The sequence below is a fragment of the Sparus aurata genome, chromosome 20 (genome assembly GCF_900880675.1).
Source record: "Sparus aurata chromosome 20, fSpaAur1.1, whole genome shotgun sequence".
In the NCBI taxonomy this organism is placed as follows: Eukaryota; Metazoa; Chordata; class Actinopteri; order Spariformes; family Sparidae; genus Sparus; species Sparus aurata.
In genome coordinates this window covers 17,310,153-17,330,543 of record NC_044206.1, presented here as the reverse complement: position 1 = coordinate 17,330,543, position 20,391 = coordinate 17,310,153, and the positions used below count along the sequence as shown (strand labels likewise).

The window sequence follows — 20,391 nt, the reverse complement described above, 5'->3', positions numbered from 1 at the left end:
ATGGCCTCTGCTCAACAGCTAAATCAGATTTATAACTACTGTCAAAGGCAGGGATGACAGATAAATTAATCTTCCCTTCACGAGTTTACATCCTGGGCATCTGGACTGCTGATCTTGCCCTAACAAGCGCAGAGGTCTCGGCGAGCTGTCTTTTAATGTTGATGTGTTCATGGCTGGAGATGAATGGCTCTGTCATAGGAATCTATTTATACAGCAGTTATATGGCAGCGCCACTAGATCCAGGACATTGCACTTCTCTGAGACGAGCACCAGCATCTGTTAGAGGAAGTCAGCAAATGACACTTCCTAGGATTTGGAGCACTGCTCAATGTAACGTCTGTCAGTTACTGTGAGGTTGGAAAAAAAACATAATTTGAGGAAAAATACTAGAAATTAATCAGCAGATGCACATTTCTTTAAAAAAGTGTTTTGTTTGCAACTGGGTTAAGAGCTGCTTTGAGTGATAGTAACTCATGCTGGTTGATTGATTTCCACGATTCTTGAAAATAATATATGCTGTCTTGAAATATTAATTCATTTGTTCAGCCAATAAGTGTGAAAATATTAATGTGGAGGTGTTAAGTCATTCAAATTATTCATTCGTTAATCATTAATCAGTAGATGAAGAAGAACTTACGTTTTTGCACAGTGTTTCAAATGTACTTTGTGCATGTGTCAAGTTAATCATTAATTTTTTAGCAAAATTATGTTTAAAAAGAAAGGTCACGTACAAGATATCAGGGTACAAATAACAGGAAAAAAACAAATTATACTCAATTTATTTATCCAGTTATTTTATGAACAATATTCAATGAAAGTTTAAGGACATTTTTTTAAAGTTGAGCACAAAAGAAAAGTGGCAGAACAATTTATTTTAAAACATGTTAGTGTCACCAAATCTCACCAAAAGAAGGAAATCCGTAGTTTATCTCTCAATAGTTGATGGCAACTTTCCTACCTCATTTGTGGTCTGTTTCAAGCAGCTCACAAATATATTGTTTGGTTGTTAAAATAATTCAGGACATTGTAGTTTTTAGCAGTGTATATATAGTACATTTGTTGGGACTATTTTCAGCTGCGGATTAATACACATTTGTAGCCCCAGCGAGTGTTTACAGCAGCAGGATGGTGTTTGTGGTATTGACCCGATATAAACTACAGTTGCCATGTTCTCAGTAATGAAAGAACATAGATGATGATGATGATGACACTGATGTCACCCAGTGCAACGGTGTAGGCTATAATCAGGCTTTAAATACACACAGTAAGATCAGCTCATTGTTGGTTTAGGTCTTTTTAGGAGAAATGCTTACGCCAGGTGAAATGGAATAAAATACCATCAAACTTGTTTTACTTTAAGATTTGGCTCATAATAAGTTTTGCTCCGATGTTGATGCCAGTATTGGAAACGCCAATTAAATGTCATCAAATTGTGAAAATTGTGGCCCTCAGACCAAAGGCCAAGGTGACGTCCTCAAATGTCTTCTTTTGTCCACGATCCAAAGTTATTAAATTTACTGTAATAGAAAGGAAACAAACTGAATATTTTATATTAAGAAGCTAAAATCATAAAATTTTGAGCAGTTTTTCTTAAAAAATGACCAAAAACTGATTGATTCATCTATCAAAATAGTTGTTAGCTGATAACTAATTAATAAATCATCATAGCCCTAATATCTATGAAGACTTCAGTCATGTAAACACATGTCAAACACACTCACATAGTCGGAGATGAACATGTTACTATCAGACTTTCTCTAGAGAATGCCAGAGTAGAGTTATTGTAAGAGCAGCTGAAAGACAGGACCACCAGGACTGCAGAACTCAAGCTTGTCATTGTCGGCCCACCCTCCTCAGTACCTACCACACCTCCTCACCCCATCACATGAATCACAGCCACTACCCTCCACTGCCTCCGCAACAAAAGATGCTCTGAGGTCATGCTCTTCTTCTTTGTGCCCGCCGCAGCGCGTGAACAGAGAGGGGAACAGAACCACTCGAGACAAGGACGACTTAAGAGCAGCTTATAATGAAAGGACGTCCATCATGAAAGAAAACACACGCCATTAGCGAGGAATCATTACGGCGATGTTTAAATAAATTAGCTCCTCAAGGTTGATATTCTTGGTAATTCTTCCAGGTTTTTAGAATTACTTACCAACTTAGGTGCATCAAAATCAAATCATTTGACTTTTCCCCCTTCAAAGTAGGTAACGGTCGTCATTGATGATAATATGAGCCTGAGTTTTAAGCTGCACCCCCTTTTCATATTCATCGCCCCAAGAATCCTCTGTGGGGGTTTAAAAAACTTCAAACACCACCTCATGAAAAAGTCAGGAGGTGTCAGACATGTGTTCCCCCTCCTCGTACCCAGACCCCGCTGGCTTGCCAACACCAAAGGCCAGAATTGATTTTATGTGAAGCGGACCGGCTCCGCCCCCGTCAGGGATCACCTGCCTAACCCCCGCCTGTGGCTCTGATGCACCGCGAACAATTAGTGAAAGACAGCGACATATTGACGAGGTATCTGCGGGTTTTCAGAGCGCATTTCGCTAATTATGTATCAGCAACTGCACAGCGCGTTTCTGTTCGACGTGATTTCCTTTACTGAACATCTGAAGGAAGTTAAATTGTCACGGTTAAAAAAAAATGTTCCGCTCTAATGCCACATGGATGATCCTTGTGTATGAGCTAATAAAGTGAGGTTTATGGAAGATTCGGGACAGATTATCGGGTGGGGGTAAGAGCACTGTTCTTCAAATCAGCAGACTTTAAAGTAAGTCCGGCTGTACATGTAAAAAAATGCGGTATAAAAGGTCATGCAAGAGCCAACCGAGATAAAAGTCTGAGGTGGCTTTCTCGTATGGTGATCCATTTACGATCCCCTTTAAATTAAACATTCCTTCCTGTTTGTCTGCATGTGCTCGTCCTGGCAGGCAACAGTAACAGAGTGCAGGTACACTTCTCAGTCTTATCTCTGACCTTTGCATTTTTGATTTTGAGAAATATCCCCTGATTTGTCTGAATTTACCATCATCCAGGTCTTCTCTTGTAAGAATTTAAACATTGATCTGATTAGCAGTAGAAGCACAGGTGAAAATAATTAAATCAATAACGGCTCCATGCCATTAAGTGTCACGGTAAGCTGTGTCAGTATGTATAATAGCAGGACCCTCTAACTGGACCACCAAAATGGGATGCAACCAATGAGTTATGTTAAATGAGTTATGCCTTTGCTTTTCCTGCTATCAAATGTCAAAATCTCTGGATAAGTCTTGTCTAGTCCCTGTTTTCTCCCTTCAGATTTGCTCTCAGAGAGAACACAAACTGACGCATTAAAGGATGATTTCACATTATTACAATTTTATTCTCTTATTTTGCTCTTTTATGAGTCTTATTTTCTTTGTTTTGGCCATCGTGTCCATCAGATCTTTCATGAAAACTCACCAAAGTAATTAAAACAATTTGAGAGCAAAGTCAGCTACATTGCTAAAAACAATTTAGACTGCCCGAAAAACACTGACAGGCAGATGGTCAGAGTAAAAACTATTTTAGTCAGAGGAAACATTGTGGAGTCCAAGCATATAGTAGACATGCGCTTCAACAAAAAGTCCAAGTTCTTCTTTTAACCGTTTACTGAGAACTTTTCTTCAAATACACGATAAAAAATGATAGCAAAATATTCTACACGTCTAACGAGCCCTGGGGCAGCATGTTATTCCTTTTAACCAATCAGAAGCCAGGGCTGACTGCAGTCTTAATTGTTTCAAATAAAGCATGCTGCAATTAAACTTTGAAACTTCTTATCCTTAGCAGATCAATGGATAAGAAGATCAATGGAACATAAACATGGCAGATTTACATATTTCATACCATGGCATACATAACAATATGCATTGTAGGTCAAAGCTGAAACAGGATGCTGGTCTGTAAACAGCTGCAACCAACACTTCAGGTCATAACTTTCCATTCACCTTTGTTTTTCCCGTTATAATATAATTTTAGCTAACTTTTGTGTTTTGTTTCAAATCTGATCACGGCCTCAAGGTTTTAGATGTTGAACATTTAATCACAGCTTCATCACCAGTTTCTTGCTCTCCTGCCACTTATATGGTTTCTCCATCTAATAAAAACAGAAATCCCAAGAAATATAGTTTTGAAATAAAGCAAAATCTGTATGATTGTCTGATTTATTGACCTTTGTTCATACCACAATATTACAGAGTCTGACCACTTATTCTGGTATGTACAATGTTATTGTTACTGATAGAATTGCAGCTTTAACTGTGAAAATAAGACCCGTGCTAAAATAAACTTTAATAATGGTGTTTGCCAGGTATAAGGGATGTCAGCACCAATAGTCCTCATCTGATGTGTTGAGTGACTCATACAGTGCTTTACTTAAAGGACACCATCCAACCCATAAAGCATTGCAAAATCAAAGCAGAAAATAAAACCCTAATGACAAACTAATATTTAATGATGTGGTAAGTGCTAGGACCACAGTTTACGCTCCATAATAAAGCCCTCGTAAAAACACAGCTTCATGCAGATGATTCCAGAGTGAAGTGTTGGTGCATGTTAATGGATTTGACAGACTTTTATTTTTCCTACCGTAGACATGTGTCATTTACGTCAAACAGTGTAACATTTGTCTGCAGTAAATGACTTGGTATATTGCTCATGAAGTATGAAAAGACAAAAACAGTGTGGAAAACAAGCGGCTGTGAATGTGTTTTGGAACAGAGGGTTTCAGGAGTACTGGCGTCTGTGTGTGAGACATGACTTCCTTATTTTTTTTAACAGTGGGCACTTCAACGACTGGCTTGATGTCAACCCTCCCATTCTAATGGACAGCAGCACAGCTGACAGGCCGTAAATCAGAGGGACTATAGAAAGCCATTAGTCCAGGGATACACAATAAAAAGCGGTAATGGTCTCATAAAGCCCGCAACACCACAGCAGACATTCTGATTCTGTCTATTAAGGGCTGCACAAAGCCTCGGATGAGTGAAAATAAGGAAGCCATTTTTCTTTTGTGCATTGTTGCCTGGGGTCTCGTGCTCGTGATCAATGTACAGTAAGATGCAGTGCTCCGAGAGCTATTTATTTTCCCCGTACTACAACCGGGTGAATATTAGAGGACAACTTGTGATTAAGAAGTGCTTCTATTGAGCCACACGTTACAGGCGCCTCATTGATTCGCTCCCGTTATAAATGCCAGATGTGCTCGTAGAGCTGGTTATGGTATCAAGTACAACAGTTTACATTAGTTGTTATGGCGAGCACAATCCGGTCTTCAAATCATATTAAAGAGACAGTCCACCGAAATTACACACAGATACACAGTATTTTTTCACCTTAGCCACAGCTCTAGTGGTATCTATCCATGCTAAATACCATTTTACTTGTTCATATTTTAAGCTCATGCTGACGATGACAGTGCTAACACATGCAGGTATAATGGTTGGCATTATCACTCCTAGTTTAGCATTTTTAAGATACAATGAATAGATTACCACTGTTCATTCGACTGACCTATATCAGCCACATATTGCTACATTTGTGTCCTGTTTTCCTCAATCCTCATACTGTATACAATATATGGTTTGTGGTTGTATAAACTTTTTCCCCATTCTATGAAATATACTGTATATAACCTTTATGTAACATGGAAGTCATATTGAGATTAAAATATCTCCCGGGAGTAAGACCAAACCAAGACAGTGAGAAAATAGCTGGACAAAGGACATGACAAGACAACAAATTCACATCAACAAAAAGAATCAGACTTCCACTGAAATTTGATGAAGAAATATAGTAATATGTTGAGAAACACTGCAGCAAATTTGCGGTTATAGATATGAAATGTGCAACATTGGAGGTCTGGGGGCTTGTGATAGCTTTCTCTCTTCGACATAATGAATCTAATTTACCAGAAAGAATCTTCTTTGAAACCACGCCGACTTATTTTAGCTATTCAAAATCCCAGATGGCTAATGTCTAAATAATTCCAGCAAAAATTTCGCCAAATCAACCCAAATTTCTCCTCTCGCAGAGATAAGAAAGCCCACTGAGTGACATTTCAACAGGCTGTTCCAAACTTACAGCGAGATTGAACTCGCCTGCAGACAATGACAAGCTCCTCTCTGTCTGATGTCACTTCCCATTTCCAGGCCGACTGCTATCTGCTACTGGCTTCTGCCAATAATAGCTCATCAAAACAACACAACCCTTCTTGGCACCAAAATAAAGGCAGCGGTCCACGTCTGTGCCACTCATGTGTCAATTAAGGCTCCTCTTCACACTGACACTTGTGACTTAAAAGAAACAGTCGAGAACGTGATGAATTTGAGCCGACAGATGAGAAGGCAGTACGCTGCGTTGCAGTACCATAATGCGCTTGAGATATGGATAACAACTGACACCACTGGCAGGTCTTATGAAGTTTGATTTCATTTGTCAGGCCTCTTCTACTTTGTCTTTTAGCTCTACGCACTCCCTCACTCTTTCAATCATCGTGGTAATAGCTCACTCTGATAGCCTGGAGACACTCACACGCACTACCATTTAAAATGCAAAGCCACAAATATAGAAGGTGCTGCCATGGGCTACACGTCAAGATGGCATCTTGTCGTTGCCCGATCCTTTATTGCACGTTTATATGTATAATTTCATTTGGTGGTTTTATGAAAAGAAAGTAGAATGAACCTGGTTCTGGATGGCCACAGGCTGTTCTGGTCTCTGAAATCCAAACAATTTTCACACACACAGATGAACATGTATCACATAAACTACAAACGACAGAGACATAACCATCAACCTCGGTATTTGATCACTAAGTAGACAAATGGAGCAGTAAGTGTCCAAGCCCTGTCTCGGCAAATACCTCGCATGCTTGTCTCCAGCCGACCACATGACGCTAATTCCTGACTGAAGCGCTCCTCCTGCGTATCCCCTAATCCTGCCTGTGAAATGTGACAAGATCATTCTTTAGGCCTACTTTAGTCTGAATAATCTGCCCATCACAGACATTCATCCCGACCTGCACAGTGCTTCCAGTGTCATAACACGCTACCTGTACATTTTCACCCCGGCTTAGGCTCCATAAATTAAATCTAGACATGGAAACGTGGGGGATCGGCATCCAGTGCTGCATGTGTGTTGTCTTTTAAAGGTATTATTGATCACATTTAGATGCAGACAAACCATTTTTTGAAATGAAACATGTACAGAGCTTGAGGAAAGGTGCAGAATAAAAGCTTTAAAAACATTATTGTCATGTGATTAATACATTTCAAATGATTGTTTTGTTTACGTCACTGTTGGTTCCAGCTTCTAACAAGGATCATGTGGTATCTGTGTTTCATCAGCAATCAAGAGTCTTGGTAGTTGCCAGTTTATGGAGAATTTTTTTTTTTTATTGCTGATTTTACAGTATGCATCCAGCAAAACTGTCCTGCTCCATCGTTAGCTAGCTAGCTAGCGTTAAAGGTATCACCGTTAGCTAGCATTAACAATATATAACGTTTAGTAGCTGAATGCTATCAATAACAGCTTTAACATAACATAGATTCAATAACCAAAGGGATTGTGACAACTGGTTAACTAACGAATGGACAGAAAATGTATCAACAGCAATTTTTAACAGCAACAGCAAACTTTATTCTATTTTATATGCTTGCAGAATGAATATTTTAGGGATTTGTGACTGTTGCTCAGAACAAGCCAATTGAAAACATTCAGTTGGCATTGTTTTACCATTTTCTAATTTGAAAATGAAATGTTGATAATAAAAAAAATAATTAAATGAAGCTTTAATGGTCATCAGAAATAATCATGATTGCACCCTTTTTTTACTTAAAGGTCCACTGTGTAGTTTTGGAATAGCAGAAAGATAATATTTAGATATACATAAGGCAATCATACAAACTCCTTTTACTGTTTCCATAACTGAATACACAAGCTGTTCTCAGAGGAAAATAAGCTCCCCACAACACTGTTTAAAGCTAGAGAGGTGGCAGGGTCCGCCAAAAATTAACAAAACGGTACAAAACTGTGTTGTCCTTTAAGGTCAGTTTATTCAGTCATGAAAACAAAGACAGTTAGTTTGTTTATTTCGTTTGTTTTAAGCATTAAAATTAATCAATAAAGACTGTTTCTTCTTCCCAAAAACTACACAGTGCACCTTTAAGCTGCTACACGAGCGGTTACAGTACAGTATGTCTGACTGCTGCTTATTGAAGTTTCCACAAAGTTCTGTACCGGTAATATGGCAGCTGTCAGGTTGAATTGAGCTGTCGGTTCCAGTGCTAACAGGGAGGGTAGGTGAAGTTAACTCTTCTCTACAGCATGACTACAACCCGCCAGGATCCTCACCTACCTGATGGCAAGTGGACGACAGCACATAATCTCCATAGGCTTTACTTCCTACTCCTGACCAGCTTTAACTAATTGAGGAGACAACGTGAAAAAGACCCTTCACCGCTGCGATCTTGGCTGCACCTCAACTTTTCTAACTCTCCCCGTCATGCCGTGCTGCCATCGTCTTGACTTCCGGCAAGATAGTGCGAGTTCCTCGCGTCAGCTGGGGGAGTTGAGCTCCGGCAAATGAAGTCAACGCTTTGACACAGATGAGGAGGGGAGGGGGGTAATATCTCGGGTGTAGTGAAGGGGAATGGGTATGACTTCTAAGTATCTGAAACGTCCTGTCTTAAACACATAATATCTGTAATACTTCCTGACACTTTCTCCTATAACCTCTTATTCTGTGCCAGCTTCTGTGGGGCCTTTTTTTTTTTTTCTCCCCCTCCAGGCGCGGAAGAAAAGCAGTCTATTTTCTTGTCATATTTGGTTGAAAGGCGACTCTCAACTTGGAGTCTAATTTCCTGCACTTTAAAGACAGTCCACATGCAAGGTGCATTTCCATGCTATCAAGGTGATGGGAGCAATTTCAACCTGTCAGTCAGTCATAGAAATATCAGAGAGACTTAATGTCTACTGCAACCTGTCAAAGGCTCCTGTGAAGTGCTGGAGAGCGTAATCTGAGTCTTATTCACTCAGCACCATTTACTTGTCAGCGTAGCTCTCTGTTTTACCCCGGATGGTAGCTCGTAATGAGATGGGGATATAATACAGCCATATATTCAGCGACTTGAATGAAGAGGTCAAACCGTAACAGATCTGAAAATACATACGGGCAAGAAAAAGGAAAATGTACAGCGTGCTGCACATTGACGAGAGAGCAGTTATATTATAAATACCATAGTTTCATCTCATACCATCACACAGTTCTTGCCTCCACAGACAGCAGTTAGTTAAGGCTGTTAATTTCCCGATAGACGCACCACTCTGGGTGACACACTGGGGCTGTACTTAACCATTATTAATGTGACAGGCCTCGGTGCAAAGCAAATCAATTAAACAGGAGCAATCACCATAGTCTGGATAACGGCCTTTTAAGACTGTTTGCATGTGACAAGGAGGTCCTCGATCCAGGCCTCTGTGCCAGGACCTGACAGGTCAAGAAAGCGGCATGAAACAATAGCACCTTCTAACCATCATCTCCCCTTTTTACCTGTCAGATCCAGTCGGCCTGTCTGGCTGCTGACGTGGTGCGCCCCGCGCCGCCTGCCACAAGGTGAATTTTCATGTCATGTCGAGGGGGGAATTTCTCATTCCATTTGCTAGACATTATAATGCCGCATTTATCGACCATATCCTTTTTTTTCGAGAGCTATATGTCAAGTGCTCTTGCACCTGAGTTTTTGTCAGTTTTGTGGTGTTTTTTAATGTGCACGTGCGGGCCCAAGAGATCTACGGACAGGATAATAAGACTGGAGCAGTGGCTTAGCTCCATGCCTATTGGGTAAATCTCCAGATGTCGCTTGGAACCTCCAAAGTGTCTAGAAATGAAAAGATCTCACAAAAATTCAAGAATAGGACTGTTTGTAATCTATGTACCTTTATAGTCATTTACTTTGTGGTCTTACGATGGACAAAAACAGAGATCTATGAAGATTCATATTCATATTGGATCTAATGGAGTTTAAATCAGATTGAACTATACAATGTGATTGGTCGCTGTTTCTAGAACCACATGACAAAGTTGATTGGTTCCTAAATGCTTCCTTCCAGCTGCAGCTGTGTACTAACTATGTACTTGTGTATGAACCTGTACATGTCAATCACTGTGAAAACGGTCCTGTGTTGTTAGTGTTTAACCTTTGTGATGCGAACCACATAAACAACCGAAATGTGAGTGTTTCGTGATGTGCGACCCTTTCTTTCATATTTTTGGGGGGAATCATCATGAGATCTGTTGTCATTTCACAGAACAACGGAGTTCAACACTGTGTGAAAAATGACAGAACTATCGTATCACATGCATGAACTTGTTTAATCAAGCCCGTAGTGGCTGAGGAGCTGAATTATACAACACGCATTATACAGTTATACATTATACAACAGGGTCCTGTCACTGTGACTCTTTTGCCATTATTCTCAATTTTTTATCAACTCCGCAGACAAACTGTGAAGTCGGCTCCGACACACATTTAAGGTGTTTATCCGCACAGACAAGCGACGTCGTACATAAAAACTGTGCGGCGGGCAGGTCGAGGGTTTGGCTCATTTAGATTTGAGCCTGAATACATTTGAAGAAAACACTTGAAGAAGCAAAACTAGTTTTTTTTGCCGACCTATACAGTGTTTACCATTTCCCCTGTGTGTTGTTGATCATCTTGTATTTTCTTTTGACCAAGAGCAACCGTAAATAAATAAAAGGACAGTCGATAGCCAGTAGTGTAATGCTTAACACAAAATTGTATATTAAAGTTTTTTGGTTTTTTTTAAGGATCAGCAATGAAAATGTGTCCAATGAAAACATTCCATGTCATTGTTAGGTGATGAAAAGGTTGCATATAGAAAGTCTATTGTGCTCGATAAGGAAACTTTAACGTGCACTGTTTAGTTTTTAGGGGAATACAATTTAATCAGAAAAGAGAAACCCTCAATAAACAACAATAACAAACATGTTCAAACATGTTCTTTGTATGTGGCGGACCCTGCCACCTCTCTAGCTTCAAATGGTGTTCTGGGGACCCTATTTTCCTCTGAGAACAGCTTGTTTATTCACTTATGGAAAAACATTCATCTGAGTTAACGATATAAATTAGGAAATGATGCAAAGAAATGCCTTCCCTGAGTTTTCCCGAAACTACGTGTTGCTCCTTTAAAGATTCACGGTGCAGTTTCGGGGGAAGAGGAAGATCTTCATAAACCAACTCTTTGTTTTTCATGGCTGAATAAACTGATACACTGACCTGAAAGAACAACACAGTTTTAAACTGCGTTGCTTTGTTTATATGTGGCGGACCCCGCCACCTTTCTCACTTCAAACAGTGTTCTGGGGAGATTATTTTCCACAGAGAACAGCTTGTTTATTCACTCATGGAGAAGACAGATATCTCTGAGTTTGTATCATTAACTCATTAATATTGTAAATATCAAAATAAAGTTCATTTTGCCCCTTTAATTTATGCTACTTGCAAAAGTTTGACTTGGTGCACGTTTTTAAAGAAGAAAAAAAACATGAATGAGCCCTTTAATGGAAAATATTCATTATTAATCTTTAAACGGTACAGCCCGGATTAGGAGCCATTCCTTCAATTTGGGCGGGGGGGGGGGGGGGGGGACCGGGCCCCCTCGCCGCTTGTAAACGCTTGTATTTGCGTGGATTCCGGGTGATTCATAAACGTGTCCTTGTGTGAAATACTATCGGGGGAGATTTGGAGCTTTTTTTCTGTTTAAAAGTAATGAATTACGGCGACGACAAAAAAAAAAAAGAAGAAGAAGAAAGAAATGTGCAGCCATTTAAGGATAAAGCCGAGAATTTGGTGTCTGCGGCGGCGCGCCATCCATCACGTCCACAATAAAGGAGTTTTTGCCTGACGGTCGAAATTTATGGTCGCCCTTCTCTGCCCTAATAACTCAAAGCGCCGTGTCAGAGCCTGACAGCCGTTGCCGAAAACAGCCCCCCTGTTATCAATCAAAAAACACTTGCATATGTTTAACTTTCGCCTGATCAGCAAGACATTTATAGGCTATTGAGTAATAAGATAAGTGGGTCTATTTCGATGGGAAGAAATGTGGAAGCTTTAAATGATTAATGGCAGCCACAAGAGGGTTTTTTTTTTTTTTTTTAAATGCGCTCTTGGAATAAAGAGAAAGATTTTTTTTTCTTTCTTTTTTGTTGGCTCTACTCTGGCGGAAATGTGGAGGAATATTTTTAATTTCCAAGACCAAAAAAAAAAAAGAATTATATGCTATCAAATGTCTGCAGCGGAATGAAAAGGGGGGGGGGGCTGTGGAAAAATGCCTCAAAGCTTATCTCCAATTAAACAAGTCGCAAGTTTTTTTTTATTTATTTTTTTTATATTTGAGTTTTACCAGAGCAGACTGCGCACTAACGGGCCCCCAAATTATGATGGAGGAGTGAGGGAAGAAGACACATCTCCTCTCCTCTCCTCTCCTCTCCTCTCCTCTCCTCTCCTCTCCTCTCTTCTCTTCTGGATTCACTTTACAATAGTTGACCTGAATCTGACTGAAGAGAAGGCGAGGGGAAGGGGAAAAAAAAGAGAAGCGAGCGAGACAGCTGACAGATAACTGGCGTGCGGGACAGGGGGGAGTGACAGATGACGCGGGGAGGGGAGGAGGAGGGGGGAGCTGCGTGATTGAGGGGGAGAAAGTTTGCAGAAAATGTGAAACATGCCGATGGATATCTGAGCGGAGATAGTTGTTCATTAAGTGAGTCACTGTCGTCTCTTCGCAAGGAGAGAGAGAGAAAAAAAAGGCAATCAGATGGGCTGATTCCCTCTAATTGCTGTGTAGTTATCCAAAGAAAATTAGCTGGAGTGTGAATGTGCGATATTGTAGCCAAAGGTGCCGATTTGCCAAATATCCTGCGATAAAACAGCTCAATAGAAGAAGAAGAAGAAAAAAACGTTAATTAAAATGTGTTCTCACTTGACATAAAGAGGTGTTTTTGGTCATTTTTACTCCGCTTGTTGGCCCCCAAAAAACCCGCACAGGACGGTTGGAGAGGCGCATGCGTCCGTGTGCCAATTACGCACAGACGCGTATAAATAAAAATAAATAAAAAGCTCCCCAAATTAAAAAGCGTGTGAGGAGCAAGCGTCGCATTCACTCGACCCTCCGATCACCTCGGGATCTCTTTTTGATTGGGAGACGGCTCTGATCGGCGGACTGATTCAGGCGCTGCTCCATCCAGTGAGGAGGAGGAGGAGGCGGAGTGATCACCCCCACCACCACCACCACCGTACACCGAGTGCGCTCTCGGACCCGCAGCCACACCGTCAGAGCGACGCCGGGGATGAAGCAGCGCGGCTGGATTCTTCTTCTCGCACACTGCGCGTCTCTCTGAAGGATTTAACGTTGTTTCTTTTTTGCACCTCTGGCAACAACAACAACAAGAAAAAGGCTTTACCCGCGTGACGTTGGCTTGTCTTTGTTTTTTTAACCCTTCCACATGTATTTCTCAGCCATTTCCAAGAGAATTGGGTCATGAGCACATCGCCCACGGTCTCTGTCCTGAGAAATAGCACGAATCCAGCGTGGGAGAGCTGCTCCTCCGGGGAGAAGGGCGCAGCGAAGATCAGCCAGCAGTCCGTGCACAACTCCGTCTCTCCGGCAGACCCTTCTCGCCAAGCCAGTCGTCTTCCCATCAAGGTTTTGAAAATGCTCACGGCACGGGCAGGACACCTTTTACACCCGGAGTATCTCCAGCCTTTACCGTCCACCCCTATCAGCCCCATCGAGGTAAGAAAGCGTCAGCTGGGGGGGTTATTTTGTGATAAACGTTGTCAAACTGTGGTGATTTTCTACGTCCGAGCCCCTATTATGGGATGGATGTTGTGGACAAACTGGGTCAATAACTGACGACAGGAAGATTCTGTTAATTCTGTGATTTTTCGATGTCGGATTTGGACTCGCTTTGAAAATTAATGACCTTGTTGTAGCAAATTGATGCTCGTGTTTATCATGTCGTTTATAAACCAGCTCGGTGTGTTCAGTCCCTCTGTACATGCCTCTTAGACGCGGAGTTGTTTTTAGTTTCATCCCGACATAAGTTTATGCGCAATGCGTAAACTACGCGGACGCTTCGTCTGTGCGTAATCGCCAAAAAAACCCCAAAAGATATGTTCGAGTGCGTTTATGTGTTTCATGTGTTCATCGTGTTTTCTGTTTTTTTGTTTTGTTTTTATTACACAGCTGGATGCCAAGAAAAGTCCTCTGGCTCTCTTGGCCCAGACGTGCTCGCAGATCGGCAAACCGGACCCGCCGTCCTCCTCCAAACTGTCCTCCTCGACCTCGAACGGATCTAGTGACAAGGAGGCCAAATCCGGTCCGCTGAAAATGAGCGACATTGGAGCCGACGACAAATCCAGCTTCAAGCCGTACTCCAAATCGTCGGAGAAGAAGGACTCGAGCAGCAGCCTCAGTGGAGATAAAAACAGTTTCCGAGTGCCTAGCGCCACCTGCCAGCCGTTCACCCCCAGGACAGGCAGCCCCAGCTCCTGCACCTCCGTCTCTCCACTGCCGGCTGACGGCAAAGGGGACAAGGAGGACAAGAAGGAGTCTGAGAGCAATAAAAGCGGCACGGCGGAGGGTAACGGCAGCCATAGGATAAGTGGAATTACCTCTGATGGCAGCCAGGAGAACACATCTGGATCCAAGACTGTTACATCAGACTCGCCATCTGTGACCTCCTCGTCCTCGTCCGTCCTCGGCTCCGGACTGGTGGCCCCCGTTTCCCCCTACAAGCCCGGTCATACAGTTTTCCCCTTGCCACCTGCTGGCATTTCCTATCCTGGGAGTTTAGCGGGCGCCTATGCAGGTTACCCGCAGCCGTTCCTCCCTCACGGAATGACCCTTGACCACACCAAATCCAGCAGCCAGCTTTTAAGCGCGCAGTTTGCCGCTGCCAGCTCACTGGGATGCAGTAAAGCGGGAACGAGTCCGCTAGCTGGAGCGTCTCCTCCGTCTCTAATGTCTGCTAGTCTGTGTCGGGACCCCTACTGCCTGAGCTACCACTGTTCCAGCCATCTGTCCGGTGCGTCCAGCGCCAACTGCGCACATGACTCTGCTGCTGCCGCGGCCGCCAACGCGCTCAAGTCTGGATACCCGCTCATGTACCCGACGCACGCGTTGCACGGCGTGCACTCCTCCACCCCGACTTTCAGCGGACACCCCCTGTACCCTTACGGGTTTATGCTGCCCAATGACCCCCTGCCGCACGTGTGCAACTGGGTGTCTGCTAACGGACCTTGCGATAAGCGCTTTTCCTCCTCAGACGAGCTCCTCAGCCACTTGCGGACTCACACGGCCTTCGCCGGCACGGAGAAGTTGATATCTGGGTACCCGGGGTCATCTTCTCTCGCCAACGCCGCAGCCGCCGCCGCCATGGCTTGTCACATGCACATGCCTCATAACGGCAGCCCGGGCAGCCCCGGCGCGCTGGCCCTCAGGGCCCCCCACCACCCTCTCGGACTGAGCAGCCGCTACCACCCCTATTCAAAGAGCCCCCTGCCCACACCCGGGGCTCCGGTGCCGGTGCCCGCGGCCACAGGGGCGTACTACTCCCCGTACGCCTTGTATGGACAAAGACTGACGACAGCCTCGGCCTTAGGATACCAGTAGAGACAAAGAATTATGCATTTATAAAGGAGATTTAGGCCCAATGAGTTTTATATTGTACTTCATGCAGGGACTGGATCCATGTGGGGATCAGTGTATTTATTTGCGATAGCTTCAAGCGTGACTAAAAATAAAAAATAATATAACTTTGAAAAAGGCTCAATGTGCGTTATTTTACACAGGAGAGATTGTTGTGTTACCTGCTGTGCACACACATTTAAATGGGACCTCTGTGGATTTTTTATATTTTTTTCCCCCTCATGCTGAATCCAGAGCTTTTATTAAACAGAGCCTCGCTGGGAGAGGATAAATGCTGAGTGATTTGACAGAATGATTGACGTGGAAAAAATCAATTAGAGCAGCTTCTTCAGAATTGTCATTGATTTATTTCTGTGGGGAGTGAGACGTCTGGTGGAGCACCAGCTCTGACCCCGGATGGCATTTTTCTTTTTTAAAACTTCAGACAGCTGTGAAACTGTTTACAGTGGTCTGTTTTCTAATTTTAGAAAGGGACATTTATTATTGTACACCAGGTGATTGTCGGTCAGGTGAAAATCAGGTCAAAAAATGTTTTAGGAATTTATCTCTCTTTTTTTTTTGTCTTCCTTTTTTAATTGTATGTTAAGGTATTAGTTTGGCTGTACTAATGAAAGTTACTGTTGTTGTTTTTTATCAAATATATATTATTAATTTATTTAATTTGCTTGTAAATGCACATAAAAATATATATATTTTTTAATTTTATTATGAACAGCCATGGCTAAATTTAACTCCTTTCATATTATTCACACCTTTTGCTTTTGTGTTTTGGTGTCATTGAGGCTGATAATGGGTTTTAAGATGGAGAACTAATTATACAACTGTAAAACCTTAGCATATATTAATAATTAATGAGAGATGATAGCCATGGAGCTTCCAGCATGCATGTTTTTGTCATATTCATGAGAAGAAGCTCAAAACACTCACAGATCGTGGTGCTGTAGCTACAGTATGTACAGTGTGTGTGTGTGTGTGTGCATCATCTCTCGTGCTCGACAAAACACGCCGAATCTTCTCAGTCACGAGGTCATGGATTATCGTCTCATTAACGAAGACAAACGAGCCGCTGATATGAGCGAGGGGCCTCGCTAAACAAAGATTTACGATGACACCAGATGTGGGACGTTTCCACAGCTTTTGTGATCGCCGTAATGAAGCCACGAGGCGGAGAGAGCATGAAATACAGCGAGGCCTAAACTATTTAATCAGCCCCCTTTTAAAACAAGTCAACTAAATCAAGCCAATGGTGTCATTATCCATCCTCAGTAAATCAGGCTGTTCTCCAGCAATAAAATCACCATCATTAACAGTCAGATGTCATTTTCATCAAATCCTGCCATCCCTCATGTAGATGAGACCTAAACACGGCTCAGTGATAGATGGTAATAAAGCCCCCTAACCCACAATTCAGCACCGCAAGCCAGTCAGCCATGAAGCACAGGGTGGACCATATGTGATGAATCTTCCTTTTTTTTCCATTTACAAAACAGCCCATCAACACGATGTGAACAAATAGGATTAAGGTCTTTGAACGTTAGTCCTCAACGTTTTAATTGATGTGTGACACTGCAGCGTAAATCCAGGCAGCCTCCCGTGCAGGAAACCCGTATATTAATTATTCAGTGGCTTTGATTTTATAGCATCAGCTGCTGGATTATTGTGAGTGTGTGCTTGGTACATGTGGACTATTTGACTGCTAACTATTGTTATACATGAAAAAACTTGACATTTTACAATCCAAGATTTGCTATTTAAAGTTTAGAGTTTCTTTGTGTGTAACAATCCCGTTTTTTTATTTATAAAAAGCGAATTTTCAAGTGAAAGATTTTATAATATGAATATGTTCTATACAAGAAGTTACACAAGTCAGTCTCATTACACACAAAGAGAGAAATTCGAAGAGAGTGGACAGAATGATTAATTAGTAAGCCTTGGATTGTAAAATGTGAAGTTTTTTTTATGTGTAACAATCTTGTTTTTATTCATTAATAGTTCATTTTTATATTTTGCTCATGTTTAACAGAAACCCGCACTTTCAAAAATTATTTTAAAAAAAATATTAGTTCAGAAAACTTAAAGTTCCTTAACCTCAACCGAGGTTTATAAGAAGTAAAAAAATATGCTAACTCATTTTATACATGGATATATATCTTTTTAATGTATTTGTCTAAGCAGAGGCTGATTTATAATGAATAACAATGTCGTAAAATATGCCATAAATGTTGACTGTACTTTGCATTAACGCGCACTTGAAAAGACGTCCTTACATCTGTGTACAGCTCCTTTATTGTGTGTGATTGACCAGATGCTACATGTTTACATATGGCTTTTAAGTGCTAAAAACAGGAGATTAAAGTGAAGTCTTAGAGTCCCTCTAAAGTTAAGATGTGCTGACCAGTTTTACCCAGTAGGAAACTAAATTTGGGGCTCTTGATCGACCTTGTTAACTTGGACAGGAACCACCTATACATGAACACAGAGAAAAGATATGCTGCTGTGGTAAACGGTGTCTAATGACAACTTTCCGTTAACGTCGTACGGATGTTTTAAGTGGGAGAAATAAGCTTATTCCAAGAAATCTGAATCTAATTTGAATTTGCCCAACATTTTGGAGGACAATCTGCTCTTTAGTCAGTAGTAATAAAACTGTACTGCATCAACTTAACAGTTTGTAATGTAGTGAAAATTGGAGCGCCAACAGTATGAATCTTTATCATGCTCGAGTGTAGAGAACGCTAACTTAATTTAAAGGCACTCTGGAGGCCAGATGTTGCATCATATGGGTCGGAGTAATCGGTATGTCCCTGTTTATTACATTAACTAGCTCAGTGGGTCTTCACGTACATCCCATACCAGCACGTTGAAGTCTATTAATCTTTAACAGGATGGCTTCCCCACATGTTTCAATGTAAAACACTGTCAGGAGATGAAACACTCGGGCGGCTTTGTGACTACGCGTTGAATCACAGAGGCGGCAAATGGCGGCGGCCCCACCTGTTCTGCTTTGAACTGTGCCGTGAGCGAGGAGACACATGGCCTTTTCACCTGAAGGGCGGGGGGGGGGAGGACAGATCAGCACAGTTTGGCCCATCGTGTTTTTGAAAAAATGGTCACTTTTTGCCACAGCTGCGCGCCATGTGTTGCACTGTCTGTTGTGGTTGGGGTTGGTGGACATCATCGCCTCGTGAGCGTACAAAAAAAAACCCCAGACCTTTTCCGAATCGGGATGATGCATCAAACGCAACGTCAAAACACTTGTGTGGTCGCGCACTGAATTTAACACCCTTTTGTCAGCCGTATTAATGATCCACACGAGGGATTTCCCCCTTCTTACATAAACTTTTGCACGCTCTGAATAAATCTTCCTCACTGCTTATGTACTCTGGCAAGGCGAGCGGATCTCTGTTTACAGACGTAAAAGGGGGGGGAGAGAAAAAAAAGGAGCCGATGACCTCTCGCATGTTCAATCAGCTGAGAAGTGTGTCTTCCATCATCCAAAGGAACATGGTGGTTTATGTTTGCAGGAGAAAGGCTTTTGCTTCTCCAAACAAGCCCTGTATTTATCATCACTCCATCATTTCCTCCGCTTTGACAAGCAAAAGCAAACAGTAGGGGAGCACGGAGTTAAAGCTGGGTTTTTTTTTTGCTGAGCCGTTAACCTTTTTGGAGCTCGTCCCCCTTGTATCAACTCGAAACCCGAGAGGAGGCGAGCTGGATCTTAATGTGGATAACTTGTGTGTGTTGCTGAGTATACTCACAATAAAGTGGGCCTTTTTTTCTGAGTCGCAAGCCAGCCGTTAGGAAATGGAGAAAAGGGGGAATTTTCCCTCAAAGAGAGTCTGTCAACACACAAAGCCAAGGAAAGAGCAACAGTGAGTTAAACAGTGGGCCCTTGTCTTTCAGCACTCAACATGCCCTATAATTTACACACCACTGACAGGGGCCATTTTGAAGTCTGTCATAGGCGGCAAACTTTTTGTCTCCAAATGTCTTGCTCACAGCGAGTCGACTCCTCGCTCGGTCCGGGGTGATTAATGACTTGTGGCCTTATTGTGCGGAGGTGGCTAATTAACTACAGGCTGACTGAAGAGACACGCTATGAAAACCCTCCTCTGATAACCCCCAACTTTTTTTTTTTTCTTCTTGGCATGTGGAAGCTCTTACTGACAAATTTGCAAGCAGCAGACTTAACGTTTGAGCAAGATGAATGGCCTCTGAGAACAGTAAACAGCCTTTAATTTAACAGTGTTTAAATGTATGACACACTGGCATTGTGCTTCCACGCTGTTCGTGCTCTCCGGTCGGTGAAACGCAGCCAAAGCTCCCCCCCACCGCTGTTGGTTTAAAATTAGGCTTGGCATATTCATGTAGGGGAGTTCTCTGGGTGCTCGGGCTGGCTAACATGTGTTCGTTGCCTCTTCGAGTTTTCTGCAATCTCTTCAGGCTGACGTTCTGAGACAAAGACAATCAGTTTGTTCAGCAAGACTCGGTCTTAAAGGAGCCTTATGTAGTTCAAACTCTGATTTCCTTTTCATAACTGAATAAACAAGCTGTTCTCGGAGGGAAAATAAGGTCCCCAGAACACAGTTTGAAGCTAGAAAAGGTGGCAGGGTCCGCCACGTAAAAACAAAGTCA

General features: G+C 42.2%; 2 protein-coding genes across 3 annotated transcripts in view; both read left to right on the top strand.

Annotated features, from left to right (window-relative positions):
• The window catches only part of LOC115571143 (catechol O-methyltransferase domain-containing protein 1-like), an 81,295-nt gene that overhangs the window by 34,508 nt on the left and 26,396 nt on the right, over nt 1-20,391 (top strand). The gene's annotated exons all lie outside the window — the stretch shown is intronic.
• LOC115571141 (zinc finger protein 503-like) lies at nt 13,202-15,873 on the top strand. Its single transcript, XM_030400248.1, has 2 exons — nt 13,202-13,839; nt 14,293-15,873. The coding sequence occupies exons 1-2, from the start codon at nt 13,585-13,587 to the stop codon at nt 15,718-15,720; spliced, it is 1,683 nt and encodes a 560-aa protein (XP_030256108.1). The 5' UTR covers nt 13,202-13,584; the 3' UTR covers nt 15,721-15,873.

Coding starts and splice junctions, on each gene's coding strand:
- LOC115571141 (XM_030400248.1), top strand. CDS start 13,585: ATGAGCACATCGCCCACGGTCTCTGTCCTGAGAAATAGCACGAATCCA. Junction 13,840..14,292: donor CCCCTATCAGCCCCATCGAG/GTAAGAAAGCGT, acceptor TTTATTACACAG/CTGGATGCCAAGAAAAGTCC.